This window comes from Podarcis filfolensis (genome assembly GCF_964270895.1).
Source record: "Podarcis filfolensis genome assembly, chromosome: 1".
Classification (NCBI taxonomy): domain Eukaryota; kingdom Metazoa; phylum Chordata; class Lepidosauria; order Squamata; family Lacertidae; genus Podarcis; species Podarcis filfolensis.
The window spans coordinates 39,716,004-39,740,266 of record NC_139604.1 but is presented as its reverse complement, the minus strand read 5'-3'; the positions used below and the strand labels follow the sequence as shown (position 1 = coordinate 39,740,266).

Genomic DNA, 24,263 nt, shown 5'->3' with positions numbered 1-24,263 from the left:
TAGGGCAAGGGTGGGAGGGTGCTTGTCTGAGAGAATGTGGCATCTTAATAACCTTATCCAACCTCGGCTGGGAATTCATCCAGACTCCCTCTGCTGGAGGAACAAACTGTGTCTGGGTTTCCTTTTTCACCTTCAGCCTTACCGTGGAAGGTACTCCAATTTGCTTCTTTGACAGACATAATGCAGAAAACAGAGAGTATGCATATCTGAAGGGTTATGGCGACAATGTGGGACCTCGGCTATGCACAAATGTGTTTTTGGAAGCCGCAGTCCCCAAGGTATCGTATCGGCTGTGCTTAACAGGGCAGTCTTGAGCATATTTATTGAACAAAGCCCCATTTCAATTTGGTGGATTTATTTCTGAATAAACCAGGCTAGGATTGGACTGTAAAGAGTTCAGGCATCTTAATACTCTAGAGGACTAGAGGGATAGAAATGAGTCTGTGTGCCAGCATAGCTAGGCAGCAGAAATGCCATGAAAGACTTGGAGGCTGTAGAGCAGCCTTCCCTGAGCAGCTGGTATGCCCAGATGATGTTCAACTACAAATCCCAGCAGCCCCATAGTTGGGGATGATTAGAGTTGTAGTTCAACAACATCTGGAGGGCACCAGGTTGGGTAAGGCTGCTCTAGCACATAGCAAGATACCGAAGAGTCACTAATAGCATACTGTGACACACTATGTTAGGGTGTAATAAAAGGAAGATCATTTCCCAAAACAGAGACAGTCAACATGGTGACCTCCAACTCTCATCAGCCCAGCCAGAATAGCCAGTGTTAACAGATGGTGCAAGATATAGTCCAACAAGATCTGGAAAGTACCACATTGTAACCTAATGTCCAAAAAACCTCTGAAAGATACATGTCCTAAACTTAGGAATTAATAGAATGGTTCTAATCAACATAGAAAATACTGGGTTCATCCTGGGCACCACAGTTCAAAAAGATGCAGACAAAATATAATAAATTCAGAGAAGAGGATGATGAAGGTGAGACCTATGTGCTCCGCTCTTTCCCTTCTGCCCACCTTCAGATTTCATGACACAGGTCTTGTCCTGAATCCCTGGCCTACCTGGCAACAAGTCAGCATGTCAAGTCCCCACTCTAGGATCAATCTATGTGTCCAAAGTCCAAACCGAAGCACAGTCCTGCGGAGATCCTGGAGCATCCAAGCTGAGATCCATCAACATGGGCAGTTGAGCAGTCATAGCACCTCAGCTCTGCTTTCCCTTGCCTTCTGATTGCAGCATCTGGGCTTGATGAGGCATGTGACTCTCACCTGCTCCAAGCCTACTCCAGCTGAGGAATCACACACCTCCTCCTAGCAAGCTAGCGAGCCCCACCTGGCCAGCTGTGGACCCTTGCCTGCCTCAGCCTCCCAGAGTGCCACTTCCATTGCTCCCCACACCCCAGAGCCCACTGTGTTCAAGGAGACAGGGGCCCCTCTTGCTCTGGTGATGGGTCTTGCTGCTCTGCTTCCTGTGCACTGACCCCCACCCAATCCTCCATCACCCCACAAGTACTTCTTGCACCAACCTCTCCCTCCCCATCCCTAACTCACCCGGTGTGTCCCACTCCTGGCTACAGCCATCGCCAGGATCCTCTTCCTCTTTTCTGTTGTCCTGCCAGTTCATGACGTCTACCCTGTCCTGCCAGTTCCTTGTCCTGCCATGCTCACCTGTCATGGGGTAGCCATTGTGGTGACCTCCAGATTTTTCAGGCTACAGTTCCCTTCATCTCTGATCATTGGCCATATTGGCTGGGGCTGATGAGAGTTGGAGTCCACAACATCTAGGGGGCACCACAATGGCAACCCTTGTAGGCATAGAAAAGCCCAAGCAGAGCAGTGATGCAATTGAGTAATTTTAGACTTTGGACCTACTAGTGTTACAGATGGCAAAATGTGGCAAGCCAGTCCAGCTGCACTTGGGGGTGCTCCTACTCTTCCTGCTCAGTGGGGATCTGGACATTGGCCCCAAAGTCCTGCCTTGTCAGTAACCAGTGGCTTCTCTGGAGAATATTTTCCCCAAGGCTAGTTTGTAGCACTGGCTTTATGCTCCCTCTCTTCAAGGCCTCCACTTCCCCATGCTAACCCATCCATGTTGCTACTACCTCCCCACTTAAGTACTGGTTAGCTCACTCAGCAGAGCCTTGCCTTCTGACCAAGGGCTTTCTGGCTGGCTTCCCAGTCTGAACCCTAGCTGCCAAACTTCCAGGAACGAGGGGCCTTAGTCTAGTTATCTCCCTGTTGCTTGGCAGCCTATTCCCATTTGAGGAACACAGGAAGTTGTATTTCATCAAGTCAGGCCATTGGCATTGTCTTCAGTGAGTGGCAGCAGCTCTCTAGGATTTCACACAGCCTTATCTGGGATTGAACCTGGCACCTTCTGCATGTGGAGCCACTGCTATGCCATTGAGCTGCTGATCTGTTCTCCCTGCCCTCACAGCTCCACGCAGGACTCATTTTAAAGCCCCATTGGCTGCAGCTGTAGAATTTGCCTCCTCCTGCCATGATCCTGTGGTGCTGGAGGCCACATTTTTCTCAGCTATATGAGGTCTTCCTCCCAACCTTGTATTATTGCTTGTTTCTGATCTTGGGAGAACGATGCTCCACAGGGCAAGACCAGGCCAACAGGGGTTAGTTAGGCCTCAGCCACGTAGTCCTTGATATTTATTTAGGTTTCCAAATCTCATCCCCAAGACACCAAACTAGGGTCTTCAAACATGTAACGAGACTTTAAAATGTAATATTTTAAGTGCCTATATGAAATTAAAATGAACCCAAGTCAGCCTAGCCACCAAAAGTCAATCCAAAGAGAAGCTGCTCACACTTTGGGGAAAGAGAAGCAGTCATTTAGACTCCCTCACTGCATGCTCTTGAGGGACATTGGATTTGATGCTAAGATGGAACAGGCAAATCGGATAGATTTTATGAGGAAGAAGAAGAAGAGTTTGGATTTGATATCCCGCCTTTCACTCCCTTTAAGGAGTCTCAAAGCGGCTAACATTCTCCTTTCCCTTCCTCCCCCACAACAAACACTCTGTGAGGTGAGTGGGGCTGAGAGACTTCAAAGAAGTGTGACTGGCCCAAGGTCACCCAGCAGCTGCATGTGGAGGAGCGGAGACGCGAACCCGGTTCCCCAGATTACGTGACTACCGCTCTTAACCACTACACCACACTGGCTCTCATATATACAGATCTGGTGAGGAAATGTTTGGGATTCTTTACTTAGAAAAGAGGTGCGTAAGAGGTGGCATGACAGAAGTTTATAAAATCATGCACTGAATGGAGAAAGTTGGATGGAGAAAAGTTTTTCTGCCTCTTTCATAATGCCAAAACTTGTGGCCATCCAATGCAGCCAAATGCTGGAAGATTCAGGGGAGATAAAAAGGAAGAGGAGGAGGAAGTACTTCTTCACACACTGCATACTTAAGCTTTGGAACTTGCTCAGTAGTGGAGGAGGAGGCAGTAGTAGTGACCACACCGACATGGACGGCTTTAGAAGAAGGTTGGACAAATCTTGGATGATAAAAAGCTAACGGCAGCTACTAGCCATGAAGGCTATGCCCTGCCCCCATGATCAGGGGCAGTCATGGGACCCACAAGAGGGGAGAGTGCCCTTGTGCTGAAGTCCTGCTTGTGGGTTTCCCGTAGGCATCCGGGTTGCCACTGTGAGAGCAGGATGCCAGACTAGATGAGCCGTGGGCCTGATCCAGCAAGCTTTTCTTATGTTCTTATTGTGAGAGAGGGAGCAATTCAGGAAGAAGCCAGACTAGGGTGCAGGCATCCAAGAAATCACAGTGCACAGTTATACCTGAAACTGTAGATGCTACATTGTAGAGCTGCCATCTAATTTTTGTATAGTTAAGATTATTTATTCCCTGTATTATGGTTTTTCTTTTCTTAACCCCCTTTCTTCCTTAAAGTGCATTAGATATACCCTTCCTGCAGGCCAGACAGCCTCCCTTTCCTCAAAGCATACTCTAGCACATGATTGGCAGCATTGCAAATGCTATTTTTAGAAGTGGCTTAAGGGTGCCATTGGGGGCATTTATTTCCAGTGTATATCTGAGCTTCAAAGAAGCCATGTTTGTCAGCATCACAACAGAGGATCACCTGTTACAATCCCCATAATTATCACCCTCTCACTTCCAGGAGCAATCTGCATATTAAACACAAATATATATTTAATGTCACATCTAATTTGGCCCTTAATAAGGAAACTAGATCTGCATTAACTAAAAAGATGAGGAGTATTGGTTAGTTTATGCTTATCCTGTCTCATCACAGGAACATGGTATAAAATAATTCCCAGCAGAGCTGCATAAAGGATGGAGCTAATCAGATCTACGCTGTGCACCAAGTCAGAAATACCTGGGTAATAATATCAGTGCAGAAAGGCCATGGGGTGGTGGTCTGGGGTCATTGGGGGTGTCAAAGACCTATTACTATTTCTGCAGCAAGGTCCTTCCAATTAGCATGAAAGGAGAGCTTTTTGTATGCTCTGAAGCATTTGGGACAACTAAAATCATAAGGTGCTTCAGTTTGAAAAGAAAGATATACCGGTTCTGTTCCATACAATGGAACTTCATGGAAAACCCAACTTAAGTCACTCTGAAAGATGATATTGGATCATGCCAAATCATTTGCCCATGTATGTACACTGAAAAGAGTTGATCTAGCTGAAAGGCTACCCAGAGATGTCTGCAGTGATTGTTGCAGTACAACCCAAATTATTATTATTATTGAATAGTTTTAAGATTAACGTATTAGAATTTGCCACTATGCTACTGAAGAAAGGGTGGCCACTTTCCCTGCTCAATAACAATTTCAGTGATAGTACAGTGAAGTCTCTTGTATCTTTACCAATTTACCAAGTGCATCTTGACCAACCCCACTTCCCAAGTTCCAGGAAACTCCAGCGGCTGAACCAGCTTGATGGTCAGACCAGAACTGGTATTCTGTGACATTTCTATACTTATTTTTCTGGCAAGAGATGCTGCAACAGCAGTATCCCAGATTGAAGGACCCTTGGGAAACAAAATATGTAAATATACTTAAAAATTAAAGTAGGTGTGAAAGACCTGTGGTCAAGCAGAGGTTTTCACAATCCTATGAGACTTACAATCTCAGTTAATTCCCTGGTTTATTTCCAAACCCGCCCCCTCAAATTATGATTATTACAACTTACTACCAGCCCTTCACTCTAAGGTCCCAGGGTGGACACAATGATAATATTGAAACACAATACTACACAATATTAAAAACAGTTTAAAATTACCTTAAGATTACAAAATAAGGTGGGTCCTAAAAACAGAGTGATAATTACCAGCTGCCCAGACAGGCTTTTGATAGTTGTTCCTTCATAATTTTTTTCTTGGGGGTGTTCAGTTTCTCAATAAAACTGAAATATCCACTTAACTGTAGCATGTTGTATAAGACACTCTGTAAGCATAGGTAGAGAGAAAAGGTGTAAATCTACACATGATTTAGTGAAGTTTGAATTAAAAGAAAGCGAAATTCAAATTCCTTAGGGAATCTACCTCCCCGGCTTGGCTAAGGTCATAGGTATCATGCAGAACCCAACAACATACAGTTTCCAGGTGCCCTTTGTTTTTAAGCCCTTTCAAAATGTCCAGTATTGCTTCATCCACATGGTTTCCAGGCTCTGGAGCAGCTCCAGTTGTACCATGTATAATATATATATATATATATATATATATATATATATATATATATATATATATTCAAACCTTGGAAAGAAGGAAAGCAAGAGATACTTTTGTCTGCCCCCACCCCTTAAAATCTAAACCCATCAGGACTGGGGAAAAGAAGGCTCATTCTCTGCTTATATGAACCGATTAGAGTCTTATAATCAGTAGGGCTTGTGGAGAGCCAACCAGGAAAATAAACATACAATAAAATATGTTTCAGTTCTTTATGCTAATGAAGGCTGATTCAAATGGCCAAGATGGATCACGTTTCTGCTTGTCCCCAATTCACCTTCAACAAAGCTGAATAGCTGGTCAGCTGAGCTTTCCAGGAAAAGAAGTGGCATCAAGGAATGCCTCTGGGGGAACATGTGTGACCATAGGGATCATGATGGCAACCTGTGCACTAAACATTGGCTGTTTTGTGCCTCCTCCTCCTATTGGTCAATGTTGCAGACCCGTTACATGATGCTGCTAGTGCAAACCTAGAACAGTTTGGAAACCACCTGACCACATGGGCTCCATTTCCTCTCACTTTTCTCTATTGGCAGATAGGCAAAGACACACAATAAGACACTCCCAACCCCAGAGCTACTTGGTAATTTTGACCCTAAGAAACGATGATTTCTGCTTGGATGGAGTGTCTAGATTAGATTTTAAACAGTTGACCAAGGATGTGAGGCCATCTTGCATTTCTGACACAACTGGTAAGACCCTATCCAGCAATTAACGGACTTTCTCCAGAGCTTGGCTGGTTTTCATCCATCTCGTCCACGTGTACCTGAGATCCTGCCCCTGCGCTTGAGCTTGCATTTCCCCAAAGGCACCGAATACAAGTTTCTTTGTGTGCAAAGTAAGTAGCAAATTCATCACAATGGGATTGATGACATAAATCCAGCAACTTTTGTAGAAGCAGCTTTGTGCTAGAGCCCAATATACAGTCAGCTGTTGTTATAAACAGGATAAAACTGTCACGAATATGACTCATGCATCATTGCTCCCTTTGTAGGCAGGCAGAGAATGCGGCAAGTGGTCCAATAACTGAGCTCATTAAAGAGACAGTTCACCTCCCACGGGAGGCCAAACAGACTTGCTTGGGCATACCACTTGCGCAGGAATAGTTATACCAGGAACTTGCATTGGGGATCTTGCTTCTGCCTCCTTAAAACCGGAGGAAAGGAATTGGCACCTTCTCATGCACAATTGCTACTGCCACCACCTCGCTGTTTGCAACCTGCTTTTCAGCTGACTAAACTCAGTGAACTGAAAGACTTAGTCCAATGGAGAGCGGAACGAGAGACCTTAAAATAAAGGAGGTAAGCCACCTAGAAATATAAATAAATATTGCAAATCTGCCCCTTTGAGGCTTGCTTTTCCACCATTTAGTCCCATTGTGACCATTTAGGGAACGGGGTTGGGGACCAATAGCCCCATCCTCCTTTAAGGGATCATTTGTCCCCAGAGAAAGTATACGTTAGACAACTTTTCTGAGGGTGTGTGTGGCAAAATTCTAAAATCTTCTGTGGGTATCCCATTACTTTGATATTCAGGGTATAACAGGGTTCTGAGTCTTTCCCTGGCGTTACTCTGTTCTTTCCTATGGGTCATTCTGTTCAGGAAACATCTAGAAGGGGCAGAAAAGTTTTTGTGAAGGTAAACAAGCTAAAGAAAACCTTAGCTGCTTCTATTTAAAATGTAAGAACTCCACCCCAAATAACTCCCCTCCGCCAATTGATCTTAAGGAGCAGGTTTGCCCTAGCTTCACGAAATGCTCAACAGGCCGGGCCGAATAGTTCAGTCCACCACTCTTTTCTTAAAATTATTTTGCGCTAGGAGAATCTAATACGTTTTGTAAGGTCTCAGTAAGGCAGGTGTGGAGAACCTGTGCTGCACTACAAATCCTGTCATGCCTACAATTCATTGGCTACACTTGCTGGAGGTGGTGGGAGTTGTAGTTCAGCAACATCTTGTGGGTCAAACATTTCCCACATTTGTATCAGGACGTTGGTCAGTACAGCTTTATAGACTTCCGTTAGCCTCATTCTTCCTGAGGTGGAAACTCTATCTCTGGGCTGTATGGCTTCAGAATGGAAATAGAGGCTTATGCGATGAAAATGACCGTGTAAGGGAAAGACTAGGTCAGGATCTCCACCCATTGTCAACATGGAGGTTTTTGTATTTGTAATATTCGGGCGTGTGGGCTTCTTCCTGCAGTCTGAAGTCATATAGCTCAGGCATAGATTTACCACCTCTGGGAGAATTGGGCTCAGCCAGTCTTTCTGCCTCCTTTCCATTAACCTTCTATCGAACCCAGGAACCATACAGAGTCAGACTACTGCTGCATCCAGCTCATTATCGTTGACACTGACATACTGGCAATGTTAAACGCAGGACTCATACTTACTAGTTCATGCCATGTTTATGCAAAAACACAGAGGTCTGAAATCCTGGACACCTTCTGCCTAACATCTAAATTATTTTGCTTAGAAATGCTTCCGCAAATTCCTGAGTTTTATTTTAAACCGTAAGCATGATATTCAATTGTGGTGTGTTTCAAAAGGCTTGCACTTGGTTTGGACTTTATGCATGTATACTTAGAAGGCTATCCCTGCTGCGCTCTATTGGGCTTACTTCCAAGTAAGTAAGTGTAATATAGCACTGCAGCTGAAAACCTAATCTGAGGGTACCATGGCTGCTGGTTTTGTTTAGGTGGCCCAGCCAAGTTGAGCAAATTTAATCTGCCGTCTGAAATTCTCCAGCCTATCATTATATTTCCAATGGTTGTCCTTAGCCCACAGGGTCACTGGTACACTTGTGCTCACAAAAGCGCAGGATATATTTTACCAGTTGCTGGTCCTTAATTGCCCTCGGGCAAATTCTCTCAACTGAAACATTCTTCCCAGGTCAGTTCCTGAGCAACTGTCCTCATAATGGGACGACAGCCTGTTTCCTCCCCTATTCCCTTCCCATTCAGAAAACCTGCTGAGAGATCCTGCTGCCCTCTGCTGCCCCAGGAGTGCCAAGCCAAAGACATCTCTATCTGATTTTCCACAAGGGCATGAGGTTAAGTAAAAGATCTAACTATATGGATGGAAAATCCAGCAATAAAACAAATGAGTGGTGAAGGCTTCCTAACACATCAGGTTTAGTATCTGAAACAAGACCGGGTAATTTGGCATTCCAAGATTCATGGAGAAGATCAGCTGATAATACCCTGAATTCCGACCACTGACCATAATACCCGAGGGGTACCTCGGGTAACAGACGCTTCAGGTTACAGATGCTTCAGGTTACAGACTCCACTAACCCAGAAATAGTACCTCAGGTTAAGAACTTTGCTTCAGGATGAGAACAGAAATCGCATGGCGGCGGTGGCAGCAGGAGGCCCCATTAGTTAAAGTGGTACCTCAAGTTAAGAACAGTTTCAGGTTAAGAATGGACCTCTGGAATGAATTAAGTTCTTAACCAGAGGTACCACTGTAAAAAGATTGATTGATAAGACTGTTGGAAGCACTCCTAGAATTTACATGTTTTAAATCCTTGCTTCCACGAAAGGTAAGGCTACCCACCTTTCTTAATGTTGCAGATGAGATATCACTGGATAGACAGAGCAGGGTGTGAGTGAGTACTTCTGTAACTCCTCAATAAAGAAGGAAAAGTAATGGATATGGGCATTTAGAGTTGCATTTGAAAATGCACACCCATTTGGAAGTAGCACAGCAAGAGTAGGTGACATTTGCATCTGGGGGACAACTGAATTCAGGTGCTACCTACCTGCAGCTTCCTTTTTCCAGTGAGATGTGTATTTTGAAGCCCATCTGAGCGGGCTCCCCCATCCATGTTCTGCCCCAACTTGGAATGCATAACTGCTCTTTATTAGAACTGCAATGGAGCATAACTCTTGCTATGGAGTACTGAAACTGCAGCAGAGTGGCAACACTGGTAGCATCCACAAAGTTTCCTGAACAGTACTACTTCTTCTTCTTCTCTCTGATTCCCACTGAAGATAATCGAGAAGGCATAGTTTGTCCTTAACAATATTGTCATATAGCCAAATCTGATTAGTTCAATGGCAACAGTGATGCTAATGTTCCCTAAGTTATCTATGATCCCATGATTGGCTAGAATCTTGCAAGGAAGAAGCTCTTTCGGATCATTTAAATGGCAGCAGTGATGTTAGCATGTTCACTGATAGGTTGGCTATAGTGACTCAGTTAAGAAGATTTTCCAAATGATTTAAAACTGTCCAAAATCAAGGTAACAATGGCCGAAAGGTAACAAAGGCATGAAAAAGCTATAAAAAAGTATAAAGCAGCAGTTTTCACAAACATTTTCATACTTCCTGAAACAGCAACTTTCACACTGAAAACCAAGCTCTAATGATAGAATACCTTCAGTTGGCAAAGTTATCAGGAAGAGTAAGAAATGACACGAAACAGAGAGTCTATAAGGAATGGAGAATATTTAAAGAAAACTTTAAAAGTCATTATAAGAGTGAAATTCTCTTGGCAGAACTAGACTGATTCTTGTAAAACAAAAAGTGTAAATAATATTATGTTAGGTTAGGGCATATGAAGATAATTGAATGTAATATGAGGCTGCGCGTTATAAAGGAAAGAGTAGACACAGTAAATGAAAATTTTAAAAGTCTTTTTAAAGTTCATTTATAGAAATATTTTTTCCCCTTTCCCCTTCTTTTTATGAAATTGTATTTGTATGAACATAAAGGTCAATTTGTTATTATATTCGTACAGAAGATTTGTATAAAATTATGTACTTGTTTTTCCTTATTTTTCTTCTTCTTCTTTGTTCCAGCTTTTGTATTGAATACTGTTGTATATATAGACTTCTTTTTTTAACTGAAACTAATAAAGATTATTAAAAAAGAAGGGGGGAACCCTAAGATCGTGAAAATTCAGCGCAGCACTAATTTTCACTTACTTTGCTAACTACGCAGCTTTGCAGCACAGTCCTATGCATGTTTAGTTGAAAGATGCTTTCATGGTGTTCACAGTGTGCCTAGTTTTGTAGCTGGGTAATACCAAGCAGTCATCAGTCTTGAACTAAAGTTATATAAAGTTTTATTGATGGTTGGTATACATTTGGCCAGCAGAGGGAACAATAGACCTTGCTCTTGAGCAACATAAAGAGGGGAAAGCCTTTATCGTTCCTGCTAAGGAAATATAAATATAAAGAGGGAAATGTCAACAAGAATGACTGATAACAACCATGACTGTAAATACTTTCACTGACTTAAGACAATTCAGGCAGAAAGGGTGCCTTTAAACATTTATTTCTTACATTGTGAAGTGACTATTGTGGCTACTTCACAGGAAATTCTTATACAAGAGTGCTATTTATGACTGAGACAACAACCTTCAGACTCCCAAAGTTTCACTCCTGGGCTTTTTCCAGGAGTGTCACGAGTGACTGGCCAAGGAAGAGATTTGGAGGCATGGTGAAAACATGACCCAGAATCTAGCAGCTCTGGGAAAAAGCAAATTGAGTGTTAGGAATCTGTAGGGAAATGTTCAAAATTAAATTGGCCTATATTGCAATATCTTTATAAGTCTGCTGTGAAGCCACACTTGGAATACTGGGTACAGTTCCAGTTGGCACAACTCGAATAGAACTAGAAAACGAAAGGATAATAAATATGATCAGATGATTGGAACAACTTCTCTACCTAGAAAGGTTACAAGATGGAGATCGTAAACTTGTTGTTGTTGTTGTTTAGTCGTTTAGTCGTGTCCGACTCTTCGTGACCCCATGGACCAGAGCACACCAGGCACTTCTGTCTTCCACTCCCTCCTGCAGTTTGGTCAAACTCATGCTGGTAGCTTTGAGCACACTATCCAACCATCTCATCCTCTGTCGTCCCCTTCTCCTTGTGCCCTCCATCTTTCCCAACATCAGGGTCTTTTCCAGGGAGTCTTCTCTTCTCATGAGGTGGCCAAAGTATTGGAGCCTCAGCTTCACGATCTGTCCTTCCAGTGAGCACTCAGGGCTGATTTCCTTAAGAATGGATAGGTTTGTTCTTCTTGCAGTCCATGGGACTCTCAAGAGTCTCCTCCAGCACAATAATTCAAAGGCATCAATTCTTCGGCGATCAGCCTTCTTTATGGTCCAGCTCTAACTTCCATACATCACTACTGGTGAAAACCATAGCTTTAACTATACGGACCTTTGTTGGCAAGGTGATGTCTCTACTCGTATTGTAAACTTATGCATCGTGTAAAGAAAGTGGATAGAAAGAAATTTTCTACAGCCCTCAGAACCTGCAGCCATCCAACTGCTGCCTAACGCTGATGTCAGTGAATAAAACAGTTTTACCTGCTTGGGGAGAAATTGCTAGCATAAGGTTTGTCTCACATGTTTTTAATTCTTCAATGGGAAATGCATCACGGGAAAGGGATTTGGAGTGTAGAAGCTGCAGGCAGAAAAAGCACCCATCCCATCGTTGTTTCTGTGTTCCGGATTCCCAGCCTTCAAAGCTGCTTTTCTTTGAAAATGTTTCTGTGTTTTGTTACATGTGTTCATACAGTAGAAAGCAAGGACAAATGAGCAGAACCTTTACACAGGGTAGGAGAGGTGAGATTCTAAAGTCCACTTGTCCAGAAAGAAACTGCCTCTTGGCTTAAGCTAAGCTTTGGAACCAAGTACTTGGTCAATAATACTTGCTACTTCTTGTCTCATACTTTGTAACTTGGTGAATGTTTGGGATAGTATGTTGTGGTCCAGCAAACTGCTTTTAAGGAAGGGCACTGGGTTCACATGCAACACCAAACCATTGTTAGAACAAACCAAGGCTCATAAGCTAACAATCAACCATGACTTAGATCATGGTTTGTTGGCAATAAACAAGCCATAGATTGAGCCGGTTTTAGACTTGATGCTAAGCCATGGTTCAATAAATCAGAGTTTAATAAACTACGGGTTAATGCTATGTGTGAACGAGGCCAATAAATATTGAGTATATTGTAAAATTTAGTATGGCAAATTGTTCTTTGTATGTTTCATAGCTATACAATGCTAGTTGCTGAACAGAACTGAGAAGGGGCATGCTTCTTGACCTATTTAAATATCACCCTTTTCCCATACACTTTGTATGCCAAGTTTCTTGTGCACTCCCTAAAGGGGTAACATTATGACTTCATATGTTATCTATGGTCTTCAGGATAAGGTATCTTCTTAGAGCATACTAATTCAAGCGACTGGGGGGAGGGTGATAACAGGTGTGAGGAAGGACATTCTGAGATACTACAGGTCATAGAAAGCTCCTCAGTGGGCCAGGAGACTGACATACAGTGACAGTAACAGATGGAAATATCAACTAAGAGTCAAATCTGTCTCTAACCTTTAGCACTGCTGAGCCAAAATGCGTATCACTTTGAAATGGATGAGGGGGGTATAGGAAAGTACCAGTATAGACTGAAGACCAGCTGTGCCTGCCTTCTGTACTTCAACACACTGGAGTCCATCTGGAGTATATAAGCCAAAAGAGAGCAAGAACGGGTCCTTAAAGAAGAGAGAGACTGGAGAAGGCCTGTAGAAGACATGGAGCCAAAAGCCAAGGTGAAAAGGTAAGAATGATGTGAAGAGCCACTCTGATTGTATAAGAAGATAGACATCTCTATTCAGGATTTTATATTATATATACATCCATTTTTACAGTATAATATATATTTACATCCATTCTTACAGTTTACTGTAATGTTGAGAAGTTATCAGGACCATTATTGCAGACTGAGATTTAGAGACAATGATTTTTCCAGCACCATTCAATCAGAGCAGAGGAACTTAAATATTTATGCTCATGTTTGGATTAGATGACCTTTAAGGTTCCCCCCCAAAAAACCCTCTATCATTTATTTGAGACACAACACTGAATATGCCCCACCCACAAATAAAAACCTAGTGTTTAAAATATTGAATTTAGTTACTGGTCCTTATGGTTTTAAAATGTGGAGAGCAGATCATGAAGTGGTGTTTTTTTTTATCTTGTGTTTTTGTGTTGTGAACCACCCTGGGATGTATAGATGAAAGGCGGTATGCAATTTTAATAAATGATAATGATAAGAAGCAAAAACTAGCCCAAGACTGTGTAGGATTTTGTGTCATCATGGGGCAGGGATTCAGTGTCCTAAAGACTTCTGTGTCCCTCTGCAAGAGAAGCAAATGAAGTCCAAACTGATGTGGGGGTGGCGCTGTGAGTTTGTGTAGATATAGTATGTGGGGTAGAAGCCTAGCCTTAGAGGTCACATCAGTCAGGGACCTAGACAAGAACTTTGTTGTCCGTCTCCAGAAAGAATGCCACAGATCCTGTGAACCGCCCTGAGATCTAAGGATGAAGGGTGGTAGACAAAACAAACAAACAAATAAGGTGTAGGAAAGGCCTGACTTCACCCAGATACAACTAAGTTTAGTGCTGCTTAGCAATTAAACAGTAGAGTTCAGTGGGTGTTTTGATAGACTGCATCACAGAAATAGGGAACTAATTAATATGATGGTCTAACTCAGCATAATGCTGCTCTGTATGCAGACCACTAAGGCTAAGTCAATAATTTCCAAGCTTTGCTCTTAAGCAATAAAAAATGAACCTGGCATAAGATAGTTCTGCATTTGTAGTCAACCTAAAATCTTTTTTTGCTGAAATAAATTCCAAATGCTTCTGCAAGCTCTCCCTGTGTACATTTTTTATGTCTCACTGACTGCTACCAAGCCTGCGTGTTGCAAACACACACACACACACACACATATAAACATATATCGCCAGAGAGGTGTGGCTTTTCAAGACTGTGGCCTAGAATGGGACACACATCACAAATATGCACTCACACAATGCTGTGCTGTAGTGATGACTCCTTGAACCTGATTGGCTATCAGTTACTTCCAGGGGGTTGGCATGTATGGCTGTGCTACTTAGGCCAGGAAGGGGCTGGGTCATTCTGGTGCAGTTAGCCATAAGCAATATTTTTTATCATCACCAATGCAGAGTCTCCAAAACAAAGCAAAGCAAAAGTGCAGATGGCTGCTTCCAAAATGGCGTGTTTTCCAATGGATTTTGCTCCATGAATGGTGCCAAGCTGCCTGTGGTCAGAGCCATAGATGATGATGAAGAGTATGGGAAAAGGTACGCCAGGGAGACCAAAGCCCATGTCTCGAGGTTGGGAGAGTAACTGTGAAATTACTGCCCAGCTGACATAGGAACAGGTGAGGGATTGCTCAAATTGCTAAATAAATACCATATTTTCTTTGCTGCAGGAAAACACAAGATGCCAATTTTGAGAAAGAGATATTGGTGACATCTGCAAACAATTCAGGTAATTTTGAAGCTTAGCAAGTTGCAAGACAGATATATATTATTGTGGCTACTTGGCAAAATGGTGCCATGGCAAGGCAAGGAAAACCTAGAGTCCAATTAAGACCACTGCTTCTACATCTGAGCTCACACCAGCGTAAGTTGGAATTTTACCTTGCCTCAGTTGCAGAATCAAAAGCAGTGAAAAAGGCAAGAATGGGAGGTGTTCTCAACATTCAGTAATAAGACGAAGATGATAAAATGATTGTTAACTGGGTTTAGAAGTCCTGCATGAGAATCCATAAGCAACAGCAGCTCCATGCCCATCTGCTACCTGGAGAAGGGTACATGTCCCACTGTTACACCATGGATTATTTACTGGCAATGTGACTGGAGCTGGACATAGTTGTGTCTGTGTGAGGAGACCATGTTATTTTGAAAGAGGGCACTGGAGCAGCCACAGAGACAAAGAGTGGATACTAGAAGAGTAGATCATTAGTTGGTAGTTCAGTAGAAAGGTGTGTGTGTGTGTGTGTTTACATCCTACTGAATATAGGTGTGTATCCACAGAACATCTTTGTGGATTCTGGTAGCAACAATTATTTTAGATAGAAAAGGCAGAGATCTGGGTTCTGGTCCTCTGACTTCAGAGGACAGGACTTCTAAGCATCTAAGCAGAAGATCAAACAGAAAAGAGGTTAATGATGGGATTTACACCATAACATGACAGTCATCTAGACTAGACCAGTAACAAAAAGGGCCTTCAGTGGAACAGCACAAGCTTCCTACACAAGAAGTTTGATCCCTAACTATGGTATTGAAGAGTACTTGTGACCCTCCAGATGCTGTTTTCTCCAGCTATAACTCTTCTCAGTTCCAGATGGTAAGGCCAATGATTGGGGATGATGGGAGTTGTAGTCCAGCAACGTCTGGAAGGCCACCAGTTCCCCATTCCTTGCCTTGAGAACATGAGATTTGGAAGAGCTTAAAATACATGCACATTCTTGAGACAGTGGCATATAATATGCAGAATGATTGGCACATGATCAGATAGAACAGTAAGTATCTGACTCATTCATACAGGATGTTTTTCATTAGCCCAGTCCTTTTCATCCCATCTAGCAATTCCTGACTCCTCCCCAACCCCTGGTCAATTTAGTTGTCATACATCATGGCAGCAACACTGATCCTTTCATTGAACCAAGAGTAATGGAGGAAGGTAAAATCAAGAAGGCTTTGAGCTCTTGGGACCTCCCATTAGCTGGTACTCCAGCAGCAAGACCACACAAGCTCTCGGCTCTGGTACAATGTTGTGCTGGGCCCTTGTACCCCACGCTATGTGGAGCATCATGAAAAAACAAAGGTAGAGGAAAGTTCACCATTCCATGAGTACTTTTTTTAACAACTATGGCTTGCATGTCAACTATGATTATTCTTGGACAGGGATAGTCTTGACATGGTGATCAATGTGTTGGTAACCTCAAGACTCTATCAGTGCAATACACTTTATGTGGTGCTTCCCTTGTGCCTGGACTTGGGGCTCCATCTGGTGCAAAATACTATGACTTGACTATTGTTGGAGACAGATTATTGCCGGTAAATAACTTTGGTGCTCAAGAGTTGCAGTGGCTTCAATGCACTACCTAGCCAGGTTCAAGGCTCTTGGATTAATTTACAAGACCCATAACAATCTGGGTCCAGGATACCTCAAGGACCACCTAATCCCCTATATTCCTGTCCAATCATGGATGTCTTCAGAGGAGTCACAATTGTACAGTCCTGATGCTGTGTCATGATTAGCTACAGAGACAGAATCCTGACTATCTACGTGCCCGGGAGGCTGGGTGGATTATATGTTTGGCAGCAATCTCGAGTTCATCAACAGCTACATATTTAGTTACAGCAGCTATTCTGCTGCATAACTTTAGGTAAGGCTGTATTAGCCAAGTCCCTGCTGCTTATATACTGTGCCCCCATCTCTGCCCTTTTCTATGACAGCAAATTTCCTGCTAAAATTTATGCTAGTGTAAGAATGCCATTACGTTGGCCATTGGCCCCAACTAGAATTGTGTTTGGGTAGGGGGAATTGGGAGCACTCCTCTACCCATCCAACCAGTATAACTCCCAAGTAAAGCATTCAGAATTTGTCAGTTGCTAGGCACCATTGGCTAAATAAAGCTACATGCTCTATGAAATGTCAGCTGAGTATACATTTGCTGTCAGATGTACATCTTTAAAGACACCCAAGTCTTGGTCTAACAGGGGCAGGTGGTAAGACATGGAAAATCACATGTGTTAGCAGTCTGCCAAAGATGGAGGTCCTTATCTAGCATTTTATTGACACTCCTCTATCTGCAAGGGTTTCTCCATTCATATCAATGGAAGCAAGATGCTTATACAGTATGAGTGTTCCTTTGTGTACCCCACTCTGCTGGCTCCAGTGAAGTGAATGGGACAGTCGTCCAAGCGCTCTGAATGTGCTCTGGATCAAGATTATGGTTGGCAAGCTTCATAAAAGGCATATCAAAAGATATATATATATATATATATATATATATATAATATTTAATGTTCTTTAGTGGCATTAATTCTCCCCCCTACTTGTGTCATACCTCTCACATTCTTTGAGGATGAGTCATGTATGTTAAATGTATAGCCACTATACACTATACCGTAGTGTGTGTGCACAGCCTAGTCTTATTTCATTGCTTTCAGTGGAATCTGTCATAAACTAATCTTTGGTGCAATGAAGTTATTTACTATTGCTATTCAATGCACCTCTGAAGTTTTCTATGAGGTACAGTGGCATTTATTTCCAGCTCTTAACAAACACCAATTTGGCTTTACATTCTAAAGAGCTTTGTGTGACCCAGCCCATGAGAAGCCTTACAGTGGATGAATACGCAAAAGCCTTTAAGTCATTCTTAGACCATTCAACTGAGCACCAATGCATGGGCCAGTTCAATAAGGAGGAGCTGCCAGGTATAATAGCCAGGTAAGAAAAAAAAATCAGAAAGCTTAAAAATATGAATTTTGGGAAATGGTCAAATGTCCGTAGCTTCCTGCACTCTAATGTTCATCCTTCTCTAAAGGTCTCAAGGAATATTTATTTATTTTTCATTTATGTCCATTTCATTTATGTCCATTCTATGATAATGGACGTGCAATGTGCAAACAAATCTCATGGGATGCCTTGCAACCAATCCTGAGTTCAGTAGGGTTTACTCTTACTTAAGTGCAAAGGACTGTGATCTAACTCTTGGTGAAACTCCATATGGGAACTCTAGATGGGAGCTCCTTTGTTTTGTGCATTATTTGCCCATTTGGCTTCCCCAAGTTACATTATTTACATTACTCTTAATTTAAGGCAATCAATCTTAATTTAAACTGTTACAGCTTCACAGAGCATCACTGATGTTGCTTAATTCAGGGCAGTTTGATCTAGTGACTCTAGTGCTCAAGAACTGTGCTGTTATATGACACAGAAATGCCAGCCTGAGTTCATTATGGTCACTGGTGTGAACACATAAATTTATTGGACAAAAATGACTGGAACACAAATCTTCTAGAAATATCTATGGAAGTGGGGGGAAGCATATATTGTGATATATATTGCTCAAACCACATCTTGCTGTGAGAAAGTTTTGGCAATGCATTAGTGACAGTAGCACATGGTTTAGCAAAATAAATGTAGGGCTCCCATACATCCGGATTTTCCCAGTTGAAACTGGGATTTCAAAGGTGGAATTGACACGTGGGGGGAATTTCTGAAAGGTGGCGCTTTGCCCTGGATCTTAGGCAAGTCAATAGAAAAATCACGGGGTGGTTTTTTTTTTTTTGCATTTTTGTAAACTTTTAGGGTGTCCCAGTTTTTACTTTTTGAAATATAGCAACCCTAAATAAATATCAAAACTCCTGTATTTTAATGCTGTATAATAAATGCTTATCCTTTTAGCCTTGGAAATGGAAAATCTACTATCAATGTGCTAGGTGTGGGAAGTGGCACAGGTAAGGAACAAAAATCTAAAAAAATAATAATTCAGTTATGTATCTGCTTTGAGTGGGACACTCATGGTGACAGCTGCCAATGCTTTGTTGCTGATTTTTCCTTTCTTTTAGACACACAGCCTATTTTGCTTTCAGGCTAAGGCATCCATTGGTCAAAATTATAAATAATATGTGGCTCATTCCCTGTGCACATTTTCCTGAATCTGGATTTATATAAGTGCAATGAAGTTGGATTATTTTCTTTCAGTGCCCATTATTCCACTTGGAGTACAGTTCCAAGTGTCGTAAGGCTTCAGTGTCTGGTACTGTTTCTGTATAATGTCTGAGAGGAATTTTTTGTAGGATTTTCTTTTCTTTTCTTTTTTCTTTTTTGCATAGACTATAGAAGGAATGGGTGTAGCTCAATAGTTAAAGCCCCTGATTTCCAAGCAGAAGGGCCCACAATTGATCCCTGGCATCTCTGGGTAGGGCTAGGAAAGATCGTTGAAGGGCCATTGTCCATCAATGTCAACAATAATGGGCTAAATGGACAAACAGTCCGAGTCACAGTCAGGCAGCTTCCTATGCCAATGCTGGGGAAATGGCTAGTAAAAAGGTAAAGGGACCCCTGACCATTAGGTCCAGTCGTGACCGACTCTGGGGTTGCGGTGCTCATCTCGCTTTATTGGTCGAGGGAGCTGGCGTACAGCTTCCGGGTCATGTGGCCAGCGTGACTAAGCCGCTTCTGGCGAACCAGAGCAGCGCACGGAAATGCCGTTTACCTTCCCGCCGGAGCGGTACCTATTTATCTACTTGCACTTTGTAGCACTTGTTTAAAGCACCTGAAGCTTCTCTGAGGTATACCTGAAATACAGCATGATCCTCAGCATGTTTACTTTGAGATCAGCCACACCAAATTCAATGGAAATAAATTCTAGATAAATATGCACATGATTTCAACCTTAAGGACCGACTGATTTTAATGAATGAATTTGCTTTGAACTTATCTTATAGGTGAGCAAGACTTGAAAATGATTAAGATAATTCAGGCTGTGCATCCAGGAATCTTTATCAAAAATGAAGTCATAGAGCCCAACCCTCAACACATTTTGGCGTATAAAGGTACAGTATTGCATTCTTTCTCTATCAGGATAACTGAGCTCATGTTTGATCCACATGAAGTTCACTTTATCGATTATTTCATAAACAGAGGCTGTAAGAAATTCAACTGACCTAAAGAATGTTTCATTCATCTGGCACCAGTTGACATCCATGGAATATGAGAAGCAGGCAAAAGAGCAGAACATTCAAAAGAAATACGACTTCATACACCTGATCCAGGTAAATTAAGGACCGATCATATGACATTCTCTTTTTTTGTGTTAGCTCACATTCTTTCTTCAATATAATCAACAACACTTAGGTGTCCTGGTATATGACAGGCCATATTTCACCAGTTCATCAGAATGGAAAGGAAATGGATGTGATGTTGATAATTCCTGCCAAATTATACTTTAGCCTTTACATAGGATTTGCTTAGTTTTGTGTGAGCAGCAATACATGTCTGGGACGCAGACTAAAACCATTTTTTGTGCAAGTAAAATCTGACAAAAAAGCGAGCGTTAAGGAAAGAAGGGGAGCACTCTTCTTCCCCTGGGACTGCCCATACAGATACAACCTTGTATTGTCCCAATCTGTAAAATTAGAATTAATGTGTTTTTTTAATATGGAGAATAAAAACAATGGGGCATTTATTAGTTTTCATATGCAGAAGCCCTCTATGAAGTTTATAATGATATATCAACAACAAAATGTTTCTGGCATTATACCTTTTAGATGCTGTACCGTGTGGAGGATATTGCAAGCACTATCCGATTTTTTCACAGCTGCCTAGATTGTTATGCTAAGCTTCTGATTATAATCTTATCAGGTGAGTGGTTTTTTTGTTTGTGTTTTTGAAGTACTGATTCCCCAACTTGAGTAAGATTCTCCTGGAATTAATGGGGGCCCAGTTCAGGCACCAGCCAGGGACTGCCAATGTGAACAGTGCTGTGTGGGTGTGTGCCAGCCTGCCTGTCTGCCTTCAATGCACCCATCCCTGTGCACTCCATGTTCACCCTTGACCTTTCCACATTGAGCAAGATGGGCAGAAGGGGGTTTCTAAGCATGTTCATAGAAACCTAGGCAAGTGCCCTATACAGTCAGACTTCTCCTTATTTGCCATCCTCTGTTCTGTATATAAGGGACGTGGGTGGCGCTGTGGATTAAACCACAGAGCCTAGGACTTGCCGATCAGAAGGTCGGCAGTTCGAATCCCCGCGATGGGGTGAGCTCCCGTTGCTCGGTCCCTGCTCCTGCCAACCTAGCAGTTGAAAGCATGTCAAAGTGCAAGTAGATAAATAGGTACCACTCCGGCGGGAAGGTAAACGGCATTTCCATGTGCTGCTCTGGTTCGCCAGAAGCGGCTTAGTCATGCTGGCCACATGACCCGGAAGCTGTACGCCGGCTCCCTCGGCCAATAAAGCGAGATGAGCACCGCAATCCCAGAGTCGGTCACGACTGGACCTAATGGTCAGGGGTCCCTTTACCTTTATCTTTATCTGTATCTGCCTCCCTTTCCCTTCCTGTCCAGAAGGCTGCCAGGGAAGGAGCAGATTGCTATTGTGAGATATCTGAACTGTTTGCTTGCAGAGGGCTTCCTAATCCATCTTCCACTGCTCTATCTCTTAGTTTTATTTCTCATTTCAGCTTTGCTCCTCTCTCTTTCAGGCTTTGCCCACCCATGTAAGATCAGACCTCAGGTCTAATGTGTGAAATGGGGGCTTGCCCATTTATTTATTTTTTTAGACAGTAGGTGTGGTGTTGGAGGCTCTTGATCAAGAGATTCTACAACTTATCAAGGAAAATTACTATTTATTAACTACAATATACTCGTATACAGGGTGTGTGGGTGTGATTTCGATGTAGTAAGTGTGGCTACAATATTAGCTTTGGTTTATGTCGCCTTAATTCTGCACAATGGCTCAGTGAAACTCACAATTCCCTTCCCATAGGTAAGAGTGGGTGGGCCTCCATATGGAAAAATTACAGACACTGTCTTCCCCCAACCGACAGCGGCCACTACATCACAGCTGATGACATCAAAGTTGTCTTGGAAGGAATGGGAGTTACATACCAAGTATACAATTTCCCTTCTTATTGGGATATAACTGAATGCTTTATTGAAGGAGATACCACTGGAGGTCAAACAATGGACTTTCTGACAGGAACTAAAGACTTTATGAATTCAGCACCCCAGGATCTGAAGCAGAGTCTTCTACAGGCTTTGGGCCAGCCAGAATGCAGCACCAAGAAGGATGGAAGGGTTATGTTTGGAAATGATTTGAGTATGTTTGTCGTAAATTCCTAATGCCAGTCAAAATAGTAGACACCATTTTAGGTTGTGAAGAGAACTTGCTCAATACTGGAGAAGAGAGGGGCACAAACGGGGGAAGCTTATAAACATTAAGAACTGGAAGCAAACGTATTAGTGGAACTTTTGTGATTAAAATGGTATATATCTTGTTCATCATAGCAGGAGATTGACATTAGTTTTCATGGATACACACTGCCTCTGAGGCGCAGGAAAGTGTTGCAACATAGAGCGTGATAATTTGAGTATATCAGCAAACTTTAAATTATGTTCACATAGCAGAAAACAGGTACGGGGGACTAATATTTAATGTATTGTATATATTTAAGAAAGCTCAGTAGCCTAATTGTGTACACATTACATGATCCCTAGGTATTTAGCCCAGCAAATATTCTGTCCTGTGGTGCATTTCTCTCTTTATTATTTTGCATCGTAATATGAATTTTGGATAATAGGAGCTCCTTACAATCAACAGTTAGAGGCCCTGAGGACTTTAGTACCTTTAAGATTTGAGAATTATTCAACACTGGCACACCATCAGCATGAGTATGTTTATGTACATCAGCCCCAAAGTAATATGGCAAGCCTGCCACTGTAATTTTTGTACTTTCATACTGTGTCCTTCCTTTTTAAAATAAATTGTTTCACACAGAGAGTTAATGTTTTCTTCTGTCATCAGACACATGGTATAGTTTCTCCAAAGAAAAAACATCTAGCTGGAGTTGAGAAAACATACATCACACACACACACACACACACACACACACACTGGTACCTCGGGTTAAGAACTTAATTCATTCCGGAGGTCCATTCTTAGCCTGAAACTGTTCTTAATCTGAGGCACCACTTTAGCTAATGGGGCCCCCACTGCTGCCGCGCCACCACAGTGCAATTTCTGTTCTCATCTTGAAGCAAAGTTCTTAACCCAAGGTACTATTTTTGGGTTAGTGGAGTCTGTAACCTGAAGCGTCTGTAACCTGAAGCATCTGTAACTCAAGGTACCACAGTAATATATATATATATATAGAGAGAGAGAGAGAGAGAGAGAGAGAGAGGAGGAGGAGCAGGCAGGGAGTTTGAAGGATGTGCCAGAATTTGCACCCCATTCTCTTGAAATGGACTTGCCTTATGTTTTCAGTGTTCCTAAACGCTTGCCTTTGGAGCGTTTAGGAACACTGGCTAAAATGCTTCCCTTTTGTGCTGACTGGATGGTTCTAAAACACTGGAGACAGGGAACCTGTTGAAGAAATAGTAATGGGTCATCAACCCCCGCCCCCTCCAACCCTGAACTGCTATATCCCTGTGTTTGTTGGTTCTGTACTGTTCCTGTTGCCTCCCAGACGGATATGGTATATAACCTGCTCCACTAGCACAGTGTTGGTACATCTCTGTCCCATATATAACTGGTGTGTAGGATCAGTTTGCCTGTTACCAATCACCAGTTATTTTAGGACTTCTGTTGGTAAGGAAGAGGTCACAGAGGATTCAAGAAAAGAAGCAGTTAAATTATGGTTGTGGGGAGAAAATTAAATATCTACCGTTAATTAACAGGCAATTCTCCAAGGAGGCAAAGCAATTAAAATAGGATAGGAAACTCTAAGCTGAAACCCAAAATGTGAATACTGTACACTTTTTTTTTTTGCTTCACATGTTTTAACGATCATTAAACGAAAAAGGAAATTTGTCAGAATTACAGAATGGTAGAGTTGGAAGGCACCCCTAGGGGTCATCTAGTCCAACCCTGAAATGCAGGAATCTCAGCTAAATCATACCCGACAGAGGGCCAATCCAACCTCTGCTTAAAAAACTCCAGTGAAGGAGAGTCTACAAGTCCTCCTGAATGAGGACTAGAT

The 24,263-nt window shown here is 42.4% G+C and overlaps 1 protein-coding gene and 1 long non-coding RNA gene across 9 annotated transcripts in view; one reads left to right on the top strand and one right to left on the bottom strand.

Moving 5' to 3' along the window:
- The window catches only part of LOC310747943, a 109,310-nt gene that overhangs the window by 37,326 nt on the left and 47,721 nt on the right, over window positions 1-24,263 (bottom strand). The gene's annotated exons all lie outside the window — the stretch shown is intronic.
- LOC310747795 (carnosine N-methyltransferase 2-like) lies at window positions 6,343-23,063 on the top strand. 8 transcript variants are annotated; one of them, XM_083582967.1, is made up of 12 exons: window positions 6,660-7,026; window positions 7,328-7,405; window positions 8,685-8,773; window positions 13,074-13,293; window positions 14,706-14,843; window positions 14,975-15,033; window positions 17,868-18,006; window positions 18,967-19,019; window positions 20,013-20,120; window positions 20,209-20,339; window positions 20,835-20,928; window positions 22,052-23,063. In XM_083582967.1, exons 4-12 carry the CDS (start codon window positions 13,268-13,270, stop codon window positions 22,405-22,407), a joined length of 1,104 nt encoding a protein of 367 aa, XP_083439093.1. In that variant the 5' UTR covers window positions 6,660-7,026; window positions 7,328-7,405; window positions 8,685-8,773; window positions 13,074-13,267; the 3' UTR covers window positions 22,408-23,063. The 8 variants fall into 8 exon arrangements, with proteins under 8 accessions (XP_083439089.1, XP_083439095.1, XP_083439093.1 ...); XM_083582963.1 differs by lacking the exons at window positions 7,328-7,405; window positions 8,685-8,773 and adding an exon at window positions 6,343-6,563 and having other exon boundaries at window positions 6,720-7,026; XM_083582966.1 differs by lacking the exon at window positions 7,328-7,405.